Raw genomic sequence first — 19,303 nt, 5'->3', positions numbered from 1 at the left:
ATTTGTCGGCAATGCCTGGTTTGGAGAATCCGTTCATGGTTTACGGTCGACCCGTTCGCGTCCGATGCGAACTGAAAATAACCGCGGAACGTTCGTTTGAAACACGATGCAACGCGAATGGTACGCGAACCGTTTGATAGCGATTTGCAGAGTATTCGCCGAATTTTCTCGTCACGGTGAACTACGCAACGTTATGGTTGCGTCCTACAATCTCTTTGATTCCACTCGGTTTGAAACGAGGCGACGCGAAACGCTAAATGTAAGAGAAGCGAAACGACCGCGGCTCCGTAAATCGATGATCGCAGGCTCGTCGACCGGTTGATCAATTTTTATTCGCGGTACGTCGAGGCGCGCGCACCGGCAATACAAACGAAAGAAAGGACAGAAAAGACGAGGGGAGCACGATAAGCGAACGCTTAATCCGTGTAAATTACGAATTTGAAATATTTACGTCTACGCCATGCCGCACCGCGATTTCAGATAAGAAGGTTTGCTCGCGAAACACTTGCACGACATCGGTAAACAAACCGATCGACTCGGCGCCGGTTTCGCGTGCACCTACGACGCCTCTTGCTCGGAAATTGCGCAAGCTATAGGCACAGAATAATCGTCGCGGTATGCAACGATCGGAATCGTGGCGTCGCGTCGCGTCACGTCACGTCGGCCGGGATATCGTTATCGAATGCGTTTAAAAATAATGTTCTGCCCTTTCGATATCGTTGCAGGAACGGCGGCGATCGTTGGACCGATCCGACGACCGCGAGAAACCTTACGGACATTGGCTATAGATCATAGACCACGGTTCTGTAATAGAGGATCGCGGAAACTTTGGGGAAAGAGAAGAGAAAAGAGAAAAACGGAAAAAGAAAGGGACGAGAAGCGTCGGAGCGGCACAGGTGAAAAGAAACATTGGCGACGCGATGAATCATGGCACGGTAGGCAAGATTCCTCGTCTCGGTGAGAGGGAACGGGAAAATGATGGGAACGAGGGAAACGACGGAACAGTGGAACAGTGGAACAGAGGACGGGGAAACCGGAGCAGCGAGTCGGGTCATGGAAGGTTCGGGTCGAATGGATGCTCTTAGTGATTACATTTGCAAGTCAAACGAGCTAGTCGACAAGATGGTCTGTATACTTATATACATATAAAGGACAACCATCAAAAAAGGGTCAAAGGACCGGGCTAGATGAAAAAATGGAGGGATATCGGTACGGGGAAGTTACGCTGCCTGGAAAAGCGTCCTAAACGAGCTCGGAAAGAATAAAGGAGAGCGCCTGGGGACGAGAATAAGGGGGCGGAAGCTTCGTTTCGCGGGAGGTTGGAGCAGAGTATGGAAAACGAAGCGAATCGTCGAAGAGAATGTGTCGTTGCCCCTCCGCTCCCTTGCTCCCTTCTTTGTCGGCATCGGCGAAAAATAGGGGGAGCGGAGCGGGGCGGGTGGGTAGGTGAGCAAGTGGGCAGGAGTGGGTGGCCGGAGAAGATTGAGAAAAAAAAATGTCGGCGAAACAAGGACCGGCGAAGAAACCAGCGAAGAAACCGGCGCGACGGAGGAGGACGGCGAAAAGACCGGTGGAACGACTAGGCAGGTTTATCCCGGACTAGCTTCATTTTCAGCCCTCGTCTGAATATAAAAGACAATTTAATTATAGGGGGATTTTCAAAGGCGAGCCGGCTCTTTCTTTCGCGATGCTCGTTTCCCCGCGCGCGCTCACGAGAGATCGCGTGCCTTCATCCGTCCCTTTGTCCATCGTCGACCGATGTCTCCGAATTACTCGTAAAACGAAACGAAAAACGCACGAACGCGGAACAGCGCGCTAACAGTACGCTAATCGTGTACGAATCGAAGAGTCGACGGGCCACGAAACAATAGCGGGATTACCGCTCGTGACTTTATCGTCACTGTAATTGGGGAGCGTCGCTGATTTTTCCGGTCGATGTCGGCCATTCCGTTAGTGATTCAAACTCGCGTGTTTTGCAAACTAGCTTCTGTATTTCATTTTTAACGGACTCGTTCACATCGACTGCAAAAGAGTGATCGATACCGACACCGACACCGGTACCACGGTGAAATTTCCACGGTTGAAATTATAGCGTTGCGTTGTACGTCGTAGAAGTTGTTGGCGCAGCAAATTCGTGCAAAAAACCGGTGCTACGTTGTCCCGTCGAAAGCCAAGCAAATTATAGAGAGAGAGAGAGAGAGAGAGAGAAAGACTCGTCGTATCCTGCCCGGAAAAACACTGCCCGTTTCATCGGGCTTGTAAATCAACCGTCGGTAAACACGTCCACCAGGAAGCCCGGCGAAATAGAATTAAATGCGTCCGATATAATTTGCGCAGCGTTGCGTTGGCTCGCGTTCAGCTGCCAGCCGACTCCCCCTCCACCATCGAATTGCAGATATACCACTAAAATGGCATTTACAGAAATTTGAAAATGAAATGAAAACAGCACTATGACACATCTCGCAGTGAATGAGTTAAACCAACGATAGTCGAGCTTATCGATCGAGTTCGACCTTTTTTCTTATTCGCTTTTGAATAGTTTCGGTTGTGCAGTAGCGTCGGACAGACAATAAAAAAATTCCTAAAACGGTTGTTTCGATCGTTGCATCCTAATCGGAACTCCGATAAAAAACAACCGACCGACTGTGAAACTAACCGAGGCAAAAAGAAAAATATATTCGACGGCCACGCTTGTCAAAAACGTACGCGAAATAAAAAGAATCGTACACGGCGAAAATAATTGTGGAACAAAACCGCCCGGTTTCTAGCGTCGAAATTGTTTCGCGTGTAAAGGGCTGAGCGTAGAGGGAGTCCCTAGCGTACACAAAACGTGTAACAGGCAACGTTCGGAAAGCTTTTTTTTTTGTTGCTAGGAAAATGATTAAATGCTGATCGTAAATTGAACGGCAAAAACGCGCATCGCGTCGTCCGAAGACGCAACAGATGTCAATTCGACGAGGATGCGGCCGATACGGGCCTGCCGTAACCGCGATGGTCGAGTTAAACCGTGAAATACTCCCGAGGCAGTTCTTTTCAACGAGACCGTAATTATGGCTCGCGAGGCCGCCCGATCGATTCGTAATCCACCTCTAATCGCGATCATTAACGAACGCGTGGCGGAGAGAGACGCGCGGATCATTAGGCCAGTGTTTACTTTGCAAATCGCGTCGGATAAATGTTACGATAGTTCGGAGCGTCGCGTCGTGTCGCCGTTCTGTTTCCCCATTTCCCGAGGCGCGCAACATCGACGGATTAACGTTGGCATTTCGAATCGACATCGAGCGTCGTCGAATATATTTCTTTCAAATTCGAAACGAATTCGTGAGCGAACGCTGCGATGTCCACCGAAATGTTCCTTGCTGGTCGAAAAGAGGATCGCGGTCGGGAAGGATCAGTTTCCATGGTACCCGAATCATTGCGACGTCGTAACAACGAGCATTATTAAACATTCGACGCAGACGTAGAGACAAAAGGGAAAGCTTTCCTCTCCCAAGAGGGAGAGAGAAGAGAGAGAGAGAGAGAGAGAGAGAGAGAGAGAGAGAGAGAGAGAGAGAGAGAAAGGGAGAGGCGGAGCGAAAGATTAGAGGGAACAGAGGACGTAACCGGAATGATCACGGTGCCATTTACATATAAATTGCCCGCCTAAAATCATACCCGCGTTTAATTTTCCGCTTCCGAGCCAGCATGCACGGCCGCGTTCCGCCGGCTTTGCTGCTTTTAAATTACTAGGACGTATCTGTCTGCTCTGATCGCGGTTAAATCATGTTAGCCGCGTATAATTTCTAAAGAGCTGAACCGACATTATCGGATCCACGGTCAAACCGGGAACTCTCGTGACCGACCGCGCCGTTACTTAGCGCAAATACCCAGAGAAAATCTTGGCGTTCGCTACGGTTCGCCGGCTTCCAAGATATTAAAGCAAATATGTTTCCCACTTCATATTTTCAGGGTTGTTCTCACCCCCGTTGGTACTCGTTGCGAACCACCCTTTCGTTTCGTTCAGCCGCGTTCACGTTCCCTTCGAATTTGGATCGCCTCTCGCGCCATCCGCGGTGTCTTCTCTCACGCTCGAAAAGAACTTCCGGCTGTGGCCGGAAGCCGAAAGCACCGTATCGCATAATCTCCAGAGGTTCAAAACAGGCTAAACGACAGCCGACCCTGGTGTAATTCGCGCGTCCGGCGAAACAACTACATACATACGGCGGGAACGGTGTTTCGTGTTCGCGGATCCATCATCGTGGGGCGCATTCTTCCGCAAACTGTGGGAACGACTATGGTTTGGCCGGGCCAGTAAAATACCTCTCGCGCCACGTTCCTACGAGTCGGATCGTTCCGGAATAATTAAGTCCTTACCCGTTCATGGAAATTGTAGCGGACCCGGAGGGGTTCTGCTCGCGCGTTTCATACTTCACGATGTGCACGGAGGTCCATCGCGAGAGCAAATAGAGTCGGGATGGTAGGGAAGACGACGAACAGACAGAGGGATAAATTGAAACTGCCACGGCGCATTCTACCGGGGGTACATATGTACATAAACCTCGGCGAGGCGAGACGAGTCGAGACGAGGCGAGGCGTGGCATAGCACGTTAACCGAACATTTATGTAAAGCGTCTACCGAGCTCGGCTTCCCTGGCTCGGCATTGTCCGTCCGTCGTACAACCCCGGTATTCTTTTCTGAACTCGGATTAACCCTCGTCGCTGCATCCCACTATTTTCGTGACCCTCGGAAACGTTTGTTCGTCGGAGAAAACTTCGGTCGCATTTGTGTTTCGCTTGGCTCGTCGATGTCGCGCGGCTTCCTTCCAGCGTTCGACGTCCGAATCACGAACAGCTATTAAACGAAACGAGCCTATCAAAATCGATCGAAGCGGTCCCGTATGATTGGTTCCATTCTGTTCGGTTGTCGAATGGGAGTTTGGTCGACCGAGCCGTTAATTTATTTTTTCCACGGGAATCGGAATCCGGAAGGCACCGACAGCTAGGTATGCCCGGTCCGCGAGGCACCGGTCACCGGCTACCGATATCGCGCGGCCCCCGCGGTTTATTGCTTGACCCAATTAATTTCAACATTCGAAATTCATCGGGACACGATTCGGTGCCTCCTTCCGGATTTATAACCCTGTCGAGCCAACCGTTTGCAACGAAACCCACGGTTTACGTTTACGTTTACGCGGAACGGCCGTATCGAAAATTAGCGATACACGCGGAGAGACCCGCGGTTCGCTCTTTGTCCACCGGCGAAAACCTTTCTCTCACCTTTTCCCCGGGCTTTCTCGGAACGCGTTTTAACGGATCCTCGCCGACAAGACGGAAAATCGTCCGTGAAAATCATGACGTATCTTTTTACAGAGTATACACAAAGTACAGAGCACAGAGGAGGCGAAATGAGATCGCGGCGACAGATCGTAGAAAATCAACGAGAGGGAACGACGAAGCTTCAGGACAAGAGAGAAGAAGAGAACAGAAGAGAAAAGTATCCAATTGGAATTCGGAATTCTCGGTCGCTTTTCGAGAATCGGAGATCGCTTGGAAAGAGGACGGACGGGACGGATAGATGCTCGATCGAGCGTTCGAACAGTATAATGGAACGGTGCGTTCAAAAGGTGGAACGGTTTCGCGCGATAAATTCGTAGATTCGACCGCGATGCAACCGATTAATATCGTATTATTTGCGTTCCAAGTGTTTCGCGAAACCTGCTTCTTCTTCGCAGATGTCGAGATATCAAATCGACGTCGCGAAGAAACTGAAACGTGGCTGGTGAACGTTATGAAAATTGAATTTGCCGAATCAGAGGCCAGGAAGGAACGAAAGGGTGGGGTAGGGAGCGCGAACCCAGCGTGTGTCCCTCCGTTCGTTATTTATGTCTCCGACGCGACGGGACGCGAGGCGAGGCTCGATTTGTACAATAGAAATTTGTGCTCGCTACGTGTCGAGTAACCCGAACAGGACGAAAAAAGAAAGTGGATAGGAGTAAGGAAAAAGAAGAGAAGAGAAGAGAAGAGAAGAGAAGAGAAGAGAAAGGGCGCGCTGAAAGCGGAGAAGGAAAGATTCCACGGAGTTTCAACAGCGTGAAAAGTGTTCCCATGGATACAGCTAGATATCCGCATCCAGTCAAAGGGAACGAGACCCAAGGAGAGTGAACACCGGGGTCAGATTGATTGCTCCTTTCACCCTCGGTGCTTCAAGGCCGACCTGCAGACTATAGACGTACTCTCGCGACGCGTACCAGCGCGATTCGTGATCTGAAATCGAATCTGGCTTCGATTCCGAATTTCCCGCGGTTCCGTTAATCGAGGGATCCGCGAGTCGTTCCGGTTTTTCCCGTTCGAGGAACCGGTAAAAAATTCGTTTCACCATCGCGTGCCTCGAAAACGTTACGCTTTCCTTCGCACCGGGAAAAACAAAAGGAAATCTCGCACGCGTTTCTCCTTTCCTTTATTGCGAGAATACCGAGGTAACAAAAGAGGAAGATCGTTTCGTTTGCTGGGAATCGATTCGAGAAAAATGAATTTTTCAAGCAAAATGGCGGGGTTCGCCGAAAGTCCGGCGCGACGACCGACGTGGATAATTAAGCCGAAAAGTAAACTACCTATGTACCTAGGAGCGTGTAGGCTAATCCAGGCGCGTTTCACCTCCCTTCCCGGTGGTCGATGAACCAATTAACTGAATTATCGAGTGCCCATTAACCGAGAAGCGTTCGAGTCTGACTAATGCACTCGCAATGAAAACGTGCTTTAAATTCGATGCTCGTCGAATTCCTCCCGCGCGATTCCGATAAATTTATTCGACTGCCGGGGTGTGCCCGCAACACCGAAGATTACCATCGGGAACGGGATTACCCTCGACATTCTCCGCGTCCCCCGCAACCCTCGAAACCCTCGCAACCCGAACGTACCCCGAAAAGATCCTTTTTACTAGCTAACGGAAATATGAACGAGCGCCGCCCGGCGCTGCTTCTCACTTTTTCGATATTTTTCCCGAACCTTTCCCGGGATCGTGCGAAGCAAGCCGATGGAACTTACCGGGAGGAACAGTGGAAATTCTTTTATCGCGATATTCGATAATACAATATCGTAAAATGGTCGCGTCGCCGATTCTTCTCGTCCAAATGTTTCACAATTCCGATCGCCGAGAGCCGACAGAACGCGACGCGCGTTCCACAAAAACATTATTCGAGATTTCGTTCTTCACTTACTTCGTGGCGGTTTTCCAACGTGTCAACTCGTCTATTAATTGCACGCGTTCAGCAGCGCGATGCGTCGACACGGCGTATTAAGTCCTCGCTGGGAATCCCACCTGGCGGTTGGCGCGATTAGCGAGTAAGATGGCCCGATCTTCCGACAGCCAAGGGAGCAACTTTTTCAGAAACGGTGCGGCGCGACTCTTTGGATTCCTCTTTCCCGGGAAAGCTAACAGGGCTAACCTAGGTTAGGTAACCTAACCGGTCGCTTTACGAACCACCGGAATTTCCCCAGGGGCTCTGGCAACGGGGCCCGGCGCTACTCTTCTCGCACTTTTTAGATTGCTTCTCGGTGTACACCGCTAAGTTTCGCGTCGGCGCGGCAGTCGATTGTAAACTGACTCGAAGAAAACAACGAGAAAAGCGCGGGCCAACGAAAACAAACTTCGCCGCGTCACCGGATGTACATAGAAGAGCAAACGAAACCGATCGCGACTCCACCAACGGCGCTAATCGAACCTCCCTTCCGGCGAGCGACGCAAACTTCCACCGAAAAATGAATTTTTAAGGCAACGCCATCACCGCCCCGAGGAAAGTAAACCGATCGGCGACTCGCCGACGTTGCCCCGAACTGCCGAGAACTTTCGAAATTCGCTTAAATCCGAAACGATTTTTTAATAGAAAGCTTCCTTCCATTTAACTTGCTCGCGGATATAAACTTTGTTTTTATCGGCGTTCCGCCGTTCCCTCTTTTTCCGGGATTTTCTTTCGACTTCGGTACTTACTTTACTCGGTGCTCTGTGTTCGTCGTCGAAAACGCGAAGGAACTTTCGAAGTAAACGGCCGCGCAATTTCTATTTCGCCGCGTCCAACCTGAACCGTCCATTCTTCCCTTTTTCTGTCCTTCGAGATAGGCTCATTGAGTTTAATAACTGCTCGCGTCGCGTCGCTCGCTACAGTTCGCGAACCAGACATCGATATACGAACACGATCTATGTATACTTATACTTATATGAATCGTTCTACATATCGGCTTCGCGCGGCGCGCCGTGAATATGCTTCTAGGACAATCAGGCGGTATTACAAATGGAATTTTAATTATGCCAGCCTTGGTCGGACTCGATAAACCAATAATTAACAATACGATCCACCTTAAATTCCCAAGAATTTTCTTTTCGCGTCTAGCGAATCCTGTTTCCTTCAGCAATGATTTCCTAAAGGTTTACAAATAATCATTTCCGTGTTTAGCGAGTTCAGCGGTACTCGCAACGATTTTCCGAGAGTTTCCGCACGCTGTTGTCGCGAGGTAAATGAAACTCACAGTCTGTGACATTCGCGTTACACGGTCGCCAGTTACACCGGAAAAGGGAAAAGAGAAAGGGGAGAAAGGGGAAAAAAGAGGAAAAGAGAAAAGAAAACAGCGAGAACAGTTTAAAACAAGGCTCTGGTCTCCCGGTGAAAAGCGAGAACCAAGCTGGAACTAGCAAACTACTATCGACTGCAGAAACTCGAGGCATTCCGGAAGTCGGTAAACGCGCGAAGACATTCCGTGGACTTCCACGTATTTGTTAAGAACTCGAAACTGGAAAAAGACGCCCCACGGTCGATCCGAAGATTCTATTTACCCTTCCGACTATTTTGTGTTTCCCCGCGCGGAACCGCGATATCCCCGCGAAGGTTCGCATTTCAACCAGAAATTCCACTAGCTTCCAACAATTAGGTGCACGCGCGTACGTGTACAGGTAGGATAGGAGGGTCGACAACCGAGGTTTAACGATAACATTGTAAACCCCTCGCCAGTCGATGCTCGCTAGTCCAACATAGTCGGATCGATCCGATACCGCAGGCACGAACAAATTCTTATCGTGCCCGGCCGTAACGAGCAACTTTCCCGATACTGCGACGCGACGAGCGAGCCGATCGCGATCGCGAAACGCAGGTGTGTCGCGTCGCGGCGAAATTACGACGAGACTTCGTTAAAAGTTGAACCGTTTGTCTAGCGGGTAGCCCGGGGATTGTCGCGGCGCGATGAAAGCGGGAATCCGCGACAACGTGCTCCGAGGGAAGGTAGTTCTTATCGGCTGTTTTACCGGGGTTGACACGAGCTACTCCACCGAATGAAATCTCTCTCGGAACCTAACCGAGCGGAACCGTTTAATTGCCGCTTACCTTGGCCTTCGTTTTCGCCTTTTATCTGGCCGCGTCGCCGATGCCGATACCGATGCTGTCGGACCGATATCGACACGCTCGATTTCATCCGATTACATCGTTTTCGTTTCACCGTCCGCCCGTTTCCAGCCAATTATTACGATGTCTCTGATTACCGAGTCCGCAGGGGAAACGACTTCATCGGTCCGTGGAAAGTCAGGATTTCGGCCCTCGAAAATAATCATTCTATTCAACGTCAGCTGGAACGCGGAAATTCGATAAAAATTTAGGGAAGTTGGGGATCCGGGAGTCCTAGAATTCCGGAATCCCGGAATCCCGGGGAATTTCTTTGGTTACTCCGACTCTCTGTCCGTAAACTTTGGTCCTTCCTCGCGGCGAGCGAGCTAACGCGTCCCATCTAGAAAGAGAAGTTCCTAACGCGGCATTGTCGTCCTTTCTTTCTCGTTTCGCGAGAAGAGTGGCGGGCACCGCTCTCGCCTACCAAATTGAATTAGTTGCTAGAGCTTCGTGGACCCGAACACCGCCATGCCGCCTGCGCCTGGTCGAGCCCTGCGACGCCAGCCCTTCGTCCGCCCTTCGTGCCTCAGAGTAATTCGATTTCGAGCTCGACTCCGCTCCGGTGCCACTCCGCCTTCTGACCCCTTCGTTTTTCTCATCCGCCGAAACACCGCCGAAACAACGCTTTCCTCTTACCCGGGGAAATTTTGTCTCGCCAACAGCCCAACTATCCTCCCCTGTTTTTTCGTTTCCACGGGACGGGTTACGCTAAATGATAAATCCGCCATGCACCCACGACGTGGCCGCGTCGGGACTGCGACGCGATCCAATATTTTCGGAAATTTTAATTGACCGGTCAACTTGGAATTCTTCCGATAAAATGGAATTCTTGGAACGATTTTCTCCTTTCTTGATTTTTGGTGAAAAACAATTTGATCGCGCACGGAGTGCGGGCAACTTTGATCGTCCGTACGAACGTGTCCCCTCGTTTATCAAAGATATAATGGGATATAATACTAATACCGGCGGATGAAAAATAACCCGCTTCCATCGGCGATATTAATAACCGTCGATCGATGCGCAGATACGTACCGATGGAAAAACAAAAAAAGAAAGTGCCGCCACGCGTGTACCGCCCTAAATTGGAATCGAGATACGGGGACGAATTTCAATTAATTATCGTCGCGAGGATAGCCATGACCCTAACGAGGAAGCGGAGTTACAGAAAATATTGAAAATCGAACGCGTCGAAACGCATTGAAACGCGTTCGCTTGAAACGCGTTAAAACGCGTTTGGAACACGAACAAATGGATATCGACGGGCGGAATTAATCTTGTATTTTTGCACGATTCGTTCCACCGTATGGCGCGGACGATACCTATGGCGCGGATTTAGCCCTTCGAGGGAAATTCCGTACTTGTCGTATTTTTGCTTTAAACGCGAGCGCAACAGCGTTTAAAACGAAAATCGTTTTGCAGTTTGTAATTTATTGGCGATGGTTGTATCGTCGAGAAAGTTCGAAAAAATCCTCGAGATTTCACTTTGACGGCCGAGTACCAGAATCAACATGGATGCTCGGTTTTCGGTAGATTTTCGCCGAGGTAGGGCCTCGCGTTCTTCGAACAGACATTCGTGTCCCCGTCGGCCAAACGAAAAACTACAAGCGGCAGCGCGGTCGTGCTTTCCGCGAAAGAGAACTACAAGAAACTAGCGAAACGAGGCAAGGAAGGCAGATTGCAGTTCGCCGTCTGTTTCCCTATAAAAGTCCAGACGGGGCGAAAACTACATCCGTAGTTCGTTAACGAAATGCAAGCGTACTCGCGCGTAATTTCACTTTAATCCCTCAAACTCGATCGTCGATGAATACTAAACACACTCAATTAAAACTCGTGAAAACTTTGAAAATCGACTCACCTTCAGTGTCGTCCGCCACCGTGTCCCCGGAATTAAAGAGGTCATCTGGAACAGAAGTTGATCAGCGTCAGCCTCGACTATCGTCGGATGGAAGGCGAACGCTGCCCCGGGCGAACCAATTAATCCTCATTTTTCACGCTCTTTGGCGCGCTTAATATATTATACGTGCCCTGTCGTGCCTCGCCTCGCCTCGCCACGCCTCGCCTCATCGTGAAAATAAAACAGGTCGTTCCATCGCTCAAATTATTTCATGCAAAATCCATAACCGACACTATGGGAAGATTTTTTCCCGGCTTCCCGAGCATTAGAACTGTCGAGAAAATAAAATTTAGTGGCTCGTTTAGATTCGCTGCACCGTTTTATTACGTTTTTTATGAGGATTCGAAAAAGGGGAGAAGAGAAAGAAAAATGCGCCAGTTATATCGAATTTTGATGAAAAGCTGTTCACGCGAGAACGCGTCGCGTCGCTTCAAGCGACGCCGGAAGAATCTTTCGGGTTAGATCGAATAGTACCGCTGATAAAACGCGAACATCGTCGTTCGCGCGATCGTGACTCCCATTATCTTGCACGATAGCGATATTACGTACCCCTTACTTTTCTTTTTGCTTTTAACGACTGCGGGAGCAATAAAGACGATTTATTATTATTAAAAGTACCGGGTTGCCGCGGTACGGCGCGGTGCGGTGCGGTGCGTTGCGGTGCGGTGCGGTGCGGTGCGGTGCGGCGGTCTAATTGTTCTCCATCGCGCAATATTCTCGACCGATTAACGATACGCGACGTTCCGCAGCTCGAACGAACGTAGAACCGTTCTAATATTGCGCTTCCGAAATCGATGTATCGGTGATACGCGCGTGCATTTGCTTAATACACCGTAGGCCCTGGCCCGTAGACTGTTGGCGTAAACCGTGGCACAGGTTCGAATCGCACGGATCATAGATTACGAGTTTACTACTCGTACTTAAGCAACTCGATATTTCATCCATCCGGGGACATTTATTGCGCAAATACTTGAATGGATTGCCGAACGGCTAATACGGCGAGTAAATTTTGCGCAACGTCCCCCGGAATCCTAAACAAACTCCAAGTTATCCGGAAGTGGCGGCCGCGGAATCCTACGGCTAATCTTCCTTGGACAACCGTCGTGGTATTTGCCATTAATATTTGCGAACACGTAACTGCTCTCCGCTCCGATCAACTCCGCCTCGTCTCGCGTCTCGCGTTTCCCGTTGCCGCGCCCGACACCGTATCAACATCTTCTCCTCGTAGCAAACGCGTTCGTTCGCGTGCGTCGACGAGGCGTATTAGTGCGACGAGAGATGCAAACGCGGCGCTACATCGGTTAATAATCTCGAAACGTTCGAAATGTCTATTCAGCGCGACCGGTGCTCCGAACCGATGTTTCGTTTGAAAAATGAAAAAGTTGGATCCGTGGATAACGAGGGAAAACTACGGGCGACGGGTAGACGGTAGATGGGCGACGCGATGGCTCCGCGCGCACTTCCGCTCACCCGACAAGCTCTTCGAAAGGGATTAACCGAGCTAAATCGTGCGATCGATAAAACGTTCGCGTAATGACCCAATTATCGAGTTATCGGTTACTCGAGTGCGCCAAAGAAGGTATCCCGGGTATAAACGGTAATCTTGCAGTCGTATCACGCTACGTTCGACTACCAACAGCTAAACGGGTCGAAACGTTACGAAAATAGACCCGACCAGCGGGATTAAGAGAAAGACGATCGGCTTAGCCCGCGAAAAGTACGCTCCTTCGAAATGCAGGCTTTTTTAAAAATATTTCGTTGTACATGAAAAACCGATAATCCTCGAGATCGTTCGTCGTTTCAACGAGCGAGCAAAATTCTCCGGCGTGCGCTCACGAGACGCACAATTCAATTCTAAACGCGCTGACAGTTCAGAGAACAGAGTATAGCAAGGCAGAAAGGTGGTATCGCTCGGCTAGGTCAGTCCGAAACGGTTCGAAACGGTTCGCGGGTTGTTCGAGTTACCCGGCGGTGTGTACCCGATTCGATCGGTACAACGAAGACGATACGCGAGGCCGACACACGAGCCTCGTTAAACAGACGTTTAGGCAATCTATGCATCGATTAGTTTCCAAGTTAGTTTCCGCGTGGAAACGTGGCAACTCGACGGGCGAACTAGCGCAGGAAATGAAACCGAAGCAATAGACTAATATAAACTGGAACTAAAGTTGTTACAAAGTCGATCTAACCGTCGAACTCGTGGCCGAAACGCACGATCGCCGTGTACGTTACAAAAGGCATTAATATGTATCTAGCTCTCGTAACAACGAGAGGACGCCGGGCCGAACGTTCGGTAAATTCCGGTAATAGCTGTCGTCGAGGCCTGGACCAATTAGCTCGGTAACTTCGCGAACCTATTATATCAACGGTTTTGGTTGGCGAGCAAAAAATATTTGCTATTCGTAAGAATGGAAACCGAACTCCTTCCGGTGTCGGCTTTGAATCAGCTAGCTTCCGCGCATCTTATTACATTTTTCGCGTTACGGTAGTTCGTGCGAACGCGTTTACCAACTCGATGCATCATCCGTCTATCCGCGGTTCCATTATATCGCGCGATGCGCCACGGAGTCAGCGTACCAAGAAATATCCGACGAATGGAGTTGTATCCCACCGAAACGAATAATTTTACTTCAACGAATTTCCGACATTATGCGAAGTTCGCGCTGATATTTCATAGTTGTAATTTCTACGGGGGGGAATATGTACGAGGAAGCATGCGTGCAACGTTAATCGTCGTCGAAAATAAAGGTTTCGAGGTGAAAGTTCTCGACCCGACATGCCTCGGTAGAGATTGCCGACAGACTCGGTGATTTTAGCCGCGCGTTTAAGTCCGCAAAGGAACAATCCCTCTCGCCTGCACCTTTCGAGAACGTACGCGATTAAACTTCTTCCGAAGGATCGAATTGGACTTTCCGCGCCGGCGGAGGTAACTAATTTTGTTACTCGCTCGCTAACAACTTCGTTACAGGTTCGCTGCAGCGCAACGGCCAGTATTGCTACGGCGGATCAGCGAAAGTTCAGTTCGACGAAAAGAGCAGCTCAACTATTCATTTCGCAGAACCGAGCTACGATTATTCCCAATTTATTCGATAATCGATACTCCCCCCTGAAAACGAGAACGATCGCTCATGCGCTTCCACAGCCACAGCCGCATGCATTCAAACCTTGTCGATACTCTCGCAGTTTTTGCGCACGCCTTACAACCATTTTTCGCGTTAATAATGTTGTTCCGCGGGAGGAAAAGAACCCTACCATTTTCTCTCATTCTTTCTTCAGCAGTTACTTGTATTTTCTTTTCATTAACGTATCGCACGAGATTCGATCGTTTCGGTTCTGGTATAACGTTTCCCCGTCGAAACGGTCGGAATTCCTCGTCCCGATTTCGATAATAACCGTCGTTCCTCGCCGGCCAATTAAGTAAATCCAACGGAAACGTTTGATTCGGCGATAAACTGCAACGGTTTCCAATGTTCCATGAAGTTATAATAACCGGGAAAATGACAACGGACCGCTGCACCTCGCCCCCTCGCCACGCTTTGCCGCGTCTCGCCGCGATCGATAATGCATATGGATGGTGCGTTATTAAAAAGAATGTCAACCGTATACCGGGAGCACGCGCATAAACGCGACCAGTTCGTTTTTGAAATTCAATCTTTCCGCCTCGTTTTTGCGTTACCTCGTTGCACTCGGTCCTCGACGAAACAGGGGTCGCGGACGGAAAGGGGGAAGCCAGTTTCTCGGCGCGCAATCGAATTTTCGATACGCAACTGTTATTTTAATCGAGCACCGCCGGTCATCTTACGGCCGAGCGAACCGGGAAGCGGGAAACGAGAAACGGAAAACGGGACACGGAAATTCTATAGAGAATAATTGTTTTCGCGTTTTAGGAGGGACAACGATCAACCGGCTGGATCAACCATGGTGCACTATGCGAGCCGATCGTCGAATCGGAGGTACTAACGCGGACACCTAAACCGAATCGTAGCCCGGTTTCCCACGAGACTAAAGGTAACTGCTGCCCATAGTAACCATCGGTGGTAACCATAAGTTAACGTTCCCGGAGCACCCTAGAGAACGGACTGTAACACAGGGCTATCGCAGCTTACAAACGGCACGGCGCACAACTATAATCGGATAATACGGAAAGATACTTTCGCGATCGAGTTTATTCGTTAGGCGCATCTCCACCCGATAACGGTAATTAGAATCGTAATGATAAAAGGGCAAGAAGCGCTCGATACTTGTCATTGCGTAAGAGGTTATTCCGAAAGGATATATGTACGTAGAATTGCCCGTAGCAGTTACCCGACTATTCTAGGTAGATATTTCCTATAACGAGTTTATATGCACGCTAACTGGACCAAGACCGCGGATCTTTATGCAAATTCGCGTTTTGACGACCAATCGATGAAAACGGGAATGAAATTGAAGCTTTCGCAGTCCAGAGAACCGCTTTTGTTCGAAAAAGGGTAATAGATCCGTTCGTCGATTCGCTTCGCGAGACAATCAACATCGGTGCTAAAAACGACCCCATGAAATGCTGAACAATCGACATGCGAGGTTCATCGAACCGACATCGAAATCTATTTCAATAGCGAATTTCCTGTTTCGATGGATCGCCCAGCAAATGATCGCACTAACAATAAATATCGAAATAAATCGGAGTTTGGAATGGGAAACTTGAGGAAAACTGGGACAGAGTCTAGGTATTCTAATTGTAAGCATAGACGGGAATGCGGCAATCGCCGGGTACTCACCGTATCCGATTTTCGCGATCAAATTGAGCTTGCACTCGTACCGCGTTTGGTAAACGTAAGGCCGTGGTTCACCTGGACACCAGAGCACCGGCGGTCCGCAGACGCATTTCCCGGTCGCCACCGTGTTTCCGTTTTCCCCGGTGATTCCCTCGGAAACCAAGTTGCATCCGGCCTCCGACATTATCGGACCGTGCGGACAGTGCCTCCTCCATCTTCCCGGAATCTCTGCAAAATAGTAAATATCCAACGAGATAATAACGCGCTCTTCCGGAACGAAACGAAAGTTCCCTTCCCCGAAGGCATCGACCGGACCGAACCGAACCAACACAACGTCTGTCTATTGTCTCGTCTCGGTCAATCTCGAACCGTTCCACCGTTCCGATTTTCTTCGAGTTTCCGTAATCGTTGAGAACGCAAAGACAGTTCTATTTAGAAATTGTTAAATCGATTCATTTGTTCGTCCGTCAGGATTCTCGTGTAATTTCTACAGAACAAACCGTTCTCGCTGCTTGGTATTCGCAGCGTTAAAAATGGAGACTCGTTGTAATTGTACTCAAACATTTCGACCGGGAGAGACCGAGAAATATCCTGAATTCTATTTGTCCACGCGAATGAATTATTCGTCTACCGTAACGTAAAAATATTCGCCGGAGAGCCGGAATACCTGATGCGGTTGGCGCGACGCGTTGCGTCGCATGCTACGAAAGTCTGTGCAATTACGCGCGGTTGCCTAACATCGGTAAACAGGCCGGGTACAATATACGTCGGATCGAACTAAGGCTTCTATCGTGCCCCAGAGAATATAACGCGGTTTCCTAACGCTCGGCGCAGAGCGCTGAGCGCCGAGCGCATAGGGCGCCGCACACCGCTCCGATATCTACCCTCTAACGACTAATTCGAATTCAATTACAAGCGACGCGCAAAACCAGATAGCGATCTTATTGCGAACAATACAAGGGAACCCCGTGAACTCTGAATTTCGAGAATCCGGAGCGAATAGAGACGAAAACAATTGCGACGGTCGCGTATGAAAACGTGTCGAAAAAGCGTCTCCATCTAAATATTCATAATGAGACGAGAAAAGAAGGGGGAAAAAATAGGTGGGCGGGAGTTATTTGTTGCGGAGGAGGACGCAACGTTTGCCGCAAGCAACTCGGAAGCAGAGATGGTCGAATAACCTTCCTCGGTTCCTCCCCCGGCATCAAACCTAACCCAGACGAATTAGGCTAGACCGAGTCGCCGGTGCGCCGATCGATAAGTTTAATAATCCACGGTCGATCGCCCCAGAAATCGAATTTGCCGATTGGTTTACCGATCGACCATCCGCGCCGATGCAAACCCCTAAACGCGAATTCATTTCGAGTTAATGGTCCGAACGCGCTTCCGGCTAATTGGCCGCGGTTCGCCGAGTACACACCAAGAGAGCGAACGATCTGGATCGCCTTTCGATCAAGAAAATCCCGGATCCTGCGCGAACTTGCGCAAACAGGCCAGCAGACCCGAAATTACCAGAGACCCGTCCGATTATCGCTCGCGAATCGTAACGGGGTCACACGTTCGACGAAATCTATCTGTTTTGGAGGAACGTTGACGTGGCACACCGGTTCGATCGACGATCGGCATCGAGATCGGTTGCCGACTACCGCGTCTAATTAGAATCTAGCCATTTTTACGCTATGCGAGTAGCCTCCGTTCGTTGGAAAAGCAGGCTACGACGCATTTGCCGGAGAATTTATAAACGAAAAGTTCGTTAACGGCTAAACGTAACAGCAACAGAGCGTATTGTATATTGTATATTGCATATTGCATATTGTACACCGTATACGATGCATCGTTCAGTTTCCGCGTGGATCGCGTCCCCGACACGGTTCCCGACTCTGTAACGAGAAATTCGAAAAGCTCTCTCGCGATTCGAATTACAAAGGAGCGAGCCGCGGTACGCTGATTCCGAAAGAGACCGCTTTAACGCGCTTAAAACGCCCCCTTTCTCGCATTTATGGTCACCGTCGCGGCACGTTACGGAACAATGCTCGTTGATGTATTCGCGAGCTGATGATTTTACAGTGGCCGATGCGTACGCGTCTTTATTTTTATTCATCCCCGGCGTCAGCGACACCGCATAAAAGCGTTTTCTGCCCACCCTCTGCTCCGTGTTCGACCTCTCGTTGTCCCTCTTCATCCCTCTTAATACCTCCTCGTCTCTCTTCATCCCTCGTCGCGCGACACCCAGGTCCTCGGCATGCACCGCTAAGCTGTCCCGACGAGCTTCTTTAAACTTTAATCCCATTTTCTTCGAATAGAACAACTTTGTAAGCTCTGCCACTTTATCGCGGAACTAGGCTTTTCAAAACTTTTTCAAAAGCGCGTACTTTTATTTCGCGAACCCTGCAAATGCTTTCCGAAACTCGAGGAATTTGTTCAAACTCTCCCGACCTATTTTCTCGCGGCTGTTATCATTTATTGCGCGATTCGCTTCGCGGGCATCGGATCCGTTTTGCGATCCCGAAAATTTGTACACCGGCCCTGTAGATACGTCTCTCGTAGAAGAGACGGATCTTTCGTCGCAGGACCTGTACGCTGCGCTCGCGGTATCTAAAGCGGCAATTGCACAAAGCGGCTTGATCGCGCCGGCGCGGCGCGGCGCGGCGCGGCGAGCGAATGTAACCCGGTAACAAAATCGGCTTTCGTTCTCGGTCATGGGATTGTCACCCGTTTAAAAGCGGAAAGCTGCTCGAAAAATCAAACTGCGATTGTTCCGGGCAATCTGATTCCCGGAGAGAAGGGGACAGAGAAACAGAGTCGCGTCGCGTTCCACGCGAAAATGCAGATTCCCGGTCGGCATGTAAATAACGTTATGAAAAATAACGGATGGCGCTCGGACCAGGTACTAAGTAAATTACAAGCGCGAAACGACATCCGACTTGATCAGTCGACGCACGTATCGCGGGAAATCGTGCCGCGGAATGATTCGCTGACGAAAAGCGGGAAACGCGGAACGGGAAATAGATAAACGGGAACGGTATGTCCATCGGGTGTTATACTTACACGCTACGCGTTCCGTAACACAAAAAAAATATATACCCGTGCTCGTGCACACGCACACACGCACACCGGACCGCATCAAAATGCACCGCCCGGCTTGACAGCTATTTGTTTCCCAGAGCCGACGCGCGACGTCGCGACGTGCCCGTCCGTAACAATTAAACGAACCGGAAACTAGAGCTATGCTTTCTCATTAGCCGTCG

The 19,303-nt window shown here is 49.8% G+C and overlaps 1 protein-coding gene across 5 annotated transcripts in view; it reads right to left on the bottom strand.

The window, feature by feature from the left end:
• The window catches only part of Cmpy (crimpy), a 103,445-nt gene that overhangs the window by 69,550 nt on the left and 14,592 nt on the right, over window positions 1-19,303 (bottom strand). For 4 of the 5 annotated variants that reach the window (XM_076802055.1, XM_076802054.1, XM_076802053.1 and 1 more), the window contains exons 4-5: window positions 16,059-16,283; window positions 11,263-11,307 (exon numbers count right to left, since the gene is read on the bottom strand). In XM_076802055.1, the coding sequence (XP_076658170.1) occupies window positions 11,263-11,307; window positions 16,059-16,283 (270 nt within the window). The remainder of the gene's footprint in view (window positions 1-11,262; window positions 11,308-16,058; window positions 16,284-19,303) is intronic. The other variant, XM_076802057.1, reaches the window with a different exon arrangement.

Source organism: Halictus rubicundus, chromosome 16, assembly GCF_050948215.1.
Source record: "Halictus rubicundus isolate RS-2024b chromosome 16, iyHalRubi1_principal, whole genome shotgun sequence".
NCBI classification, from domain to species: Eukaryota; Metazoa; Arthropoda; class Insecta; order Hymenoptera; family Halictidae; genus Halictus; species Halictus rubicundus.
This window is presented reverse-complemented; position numbering and strand designations above follow the sequence as displayed.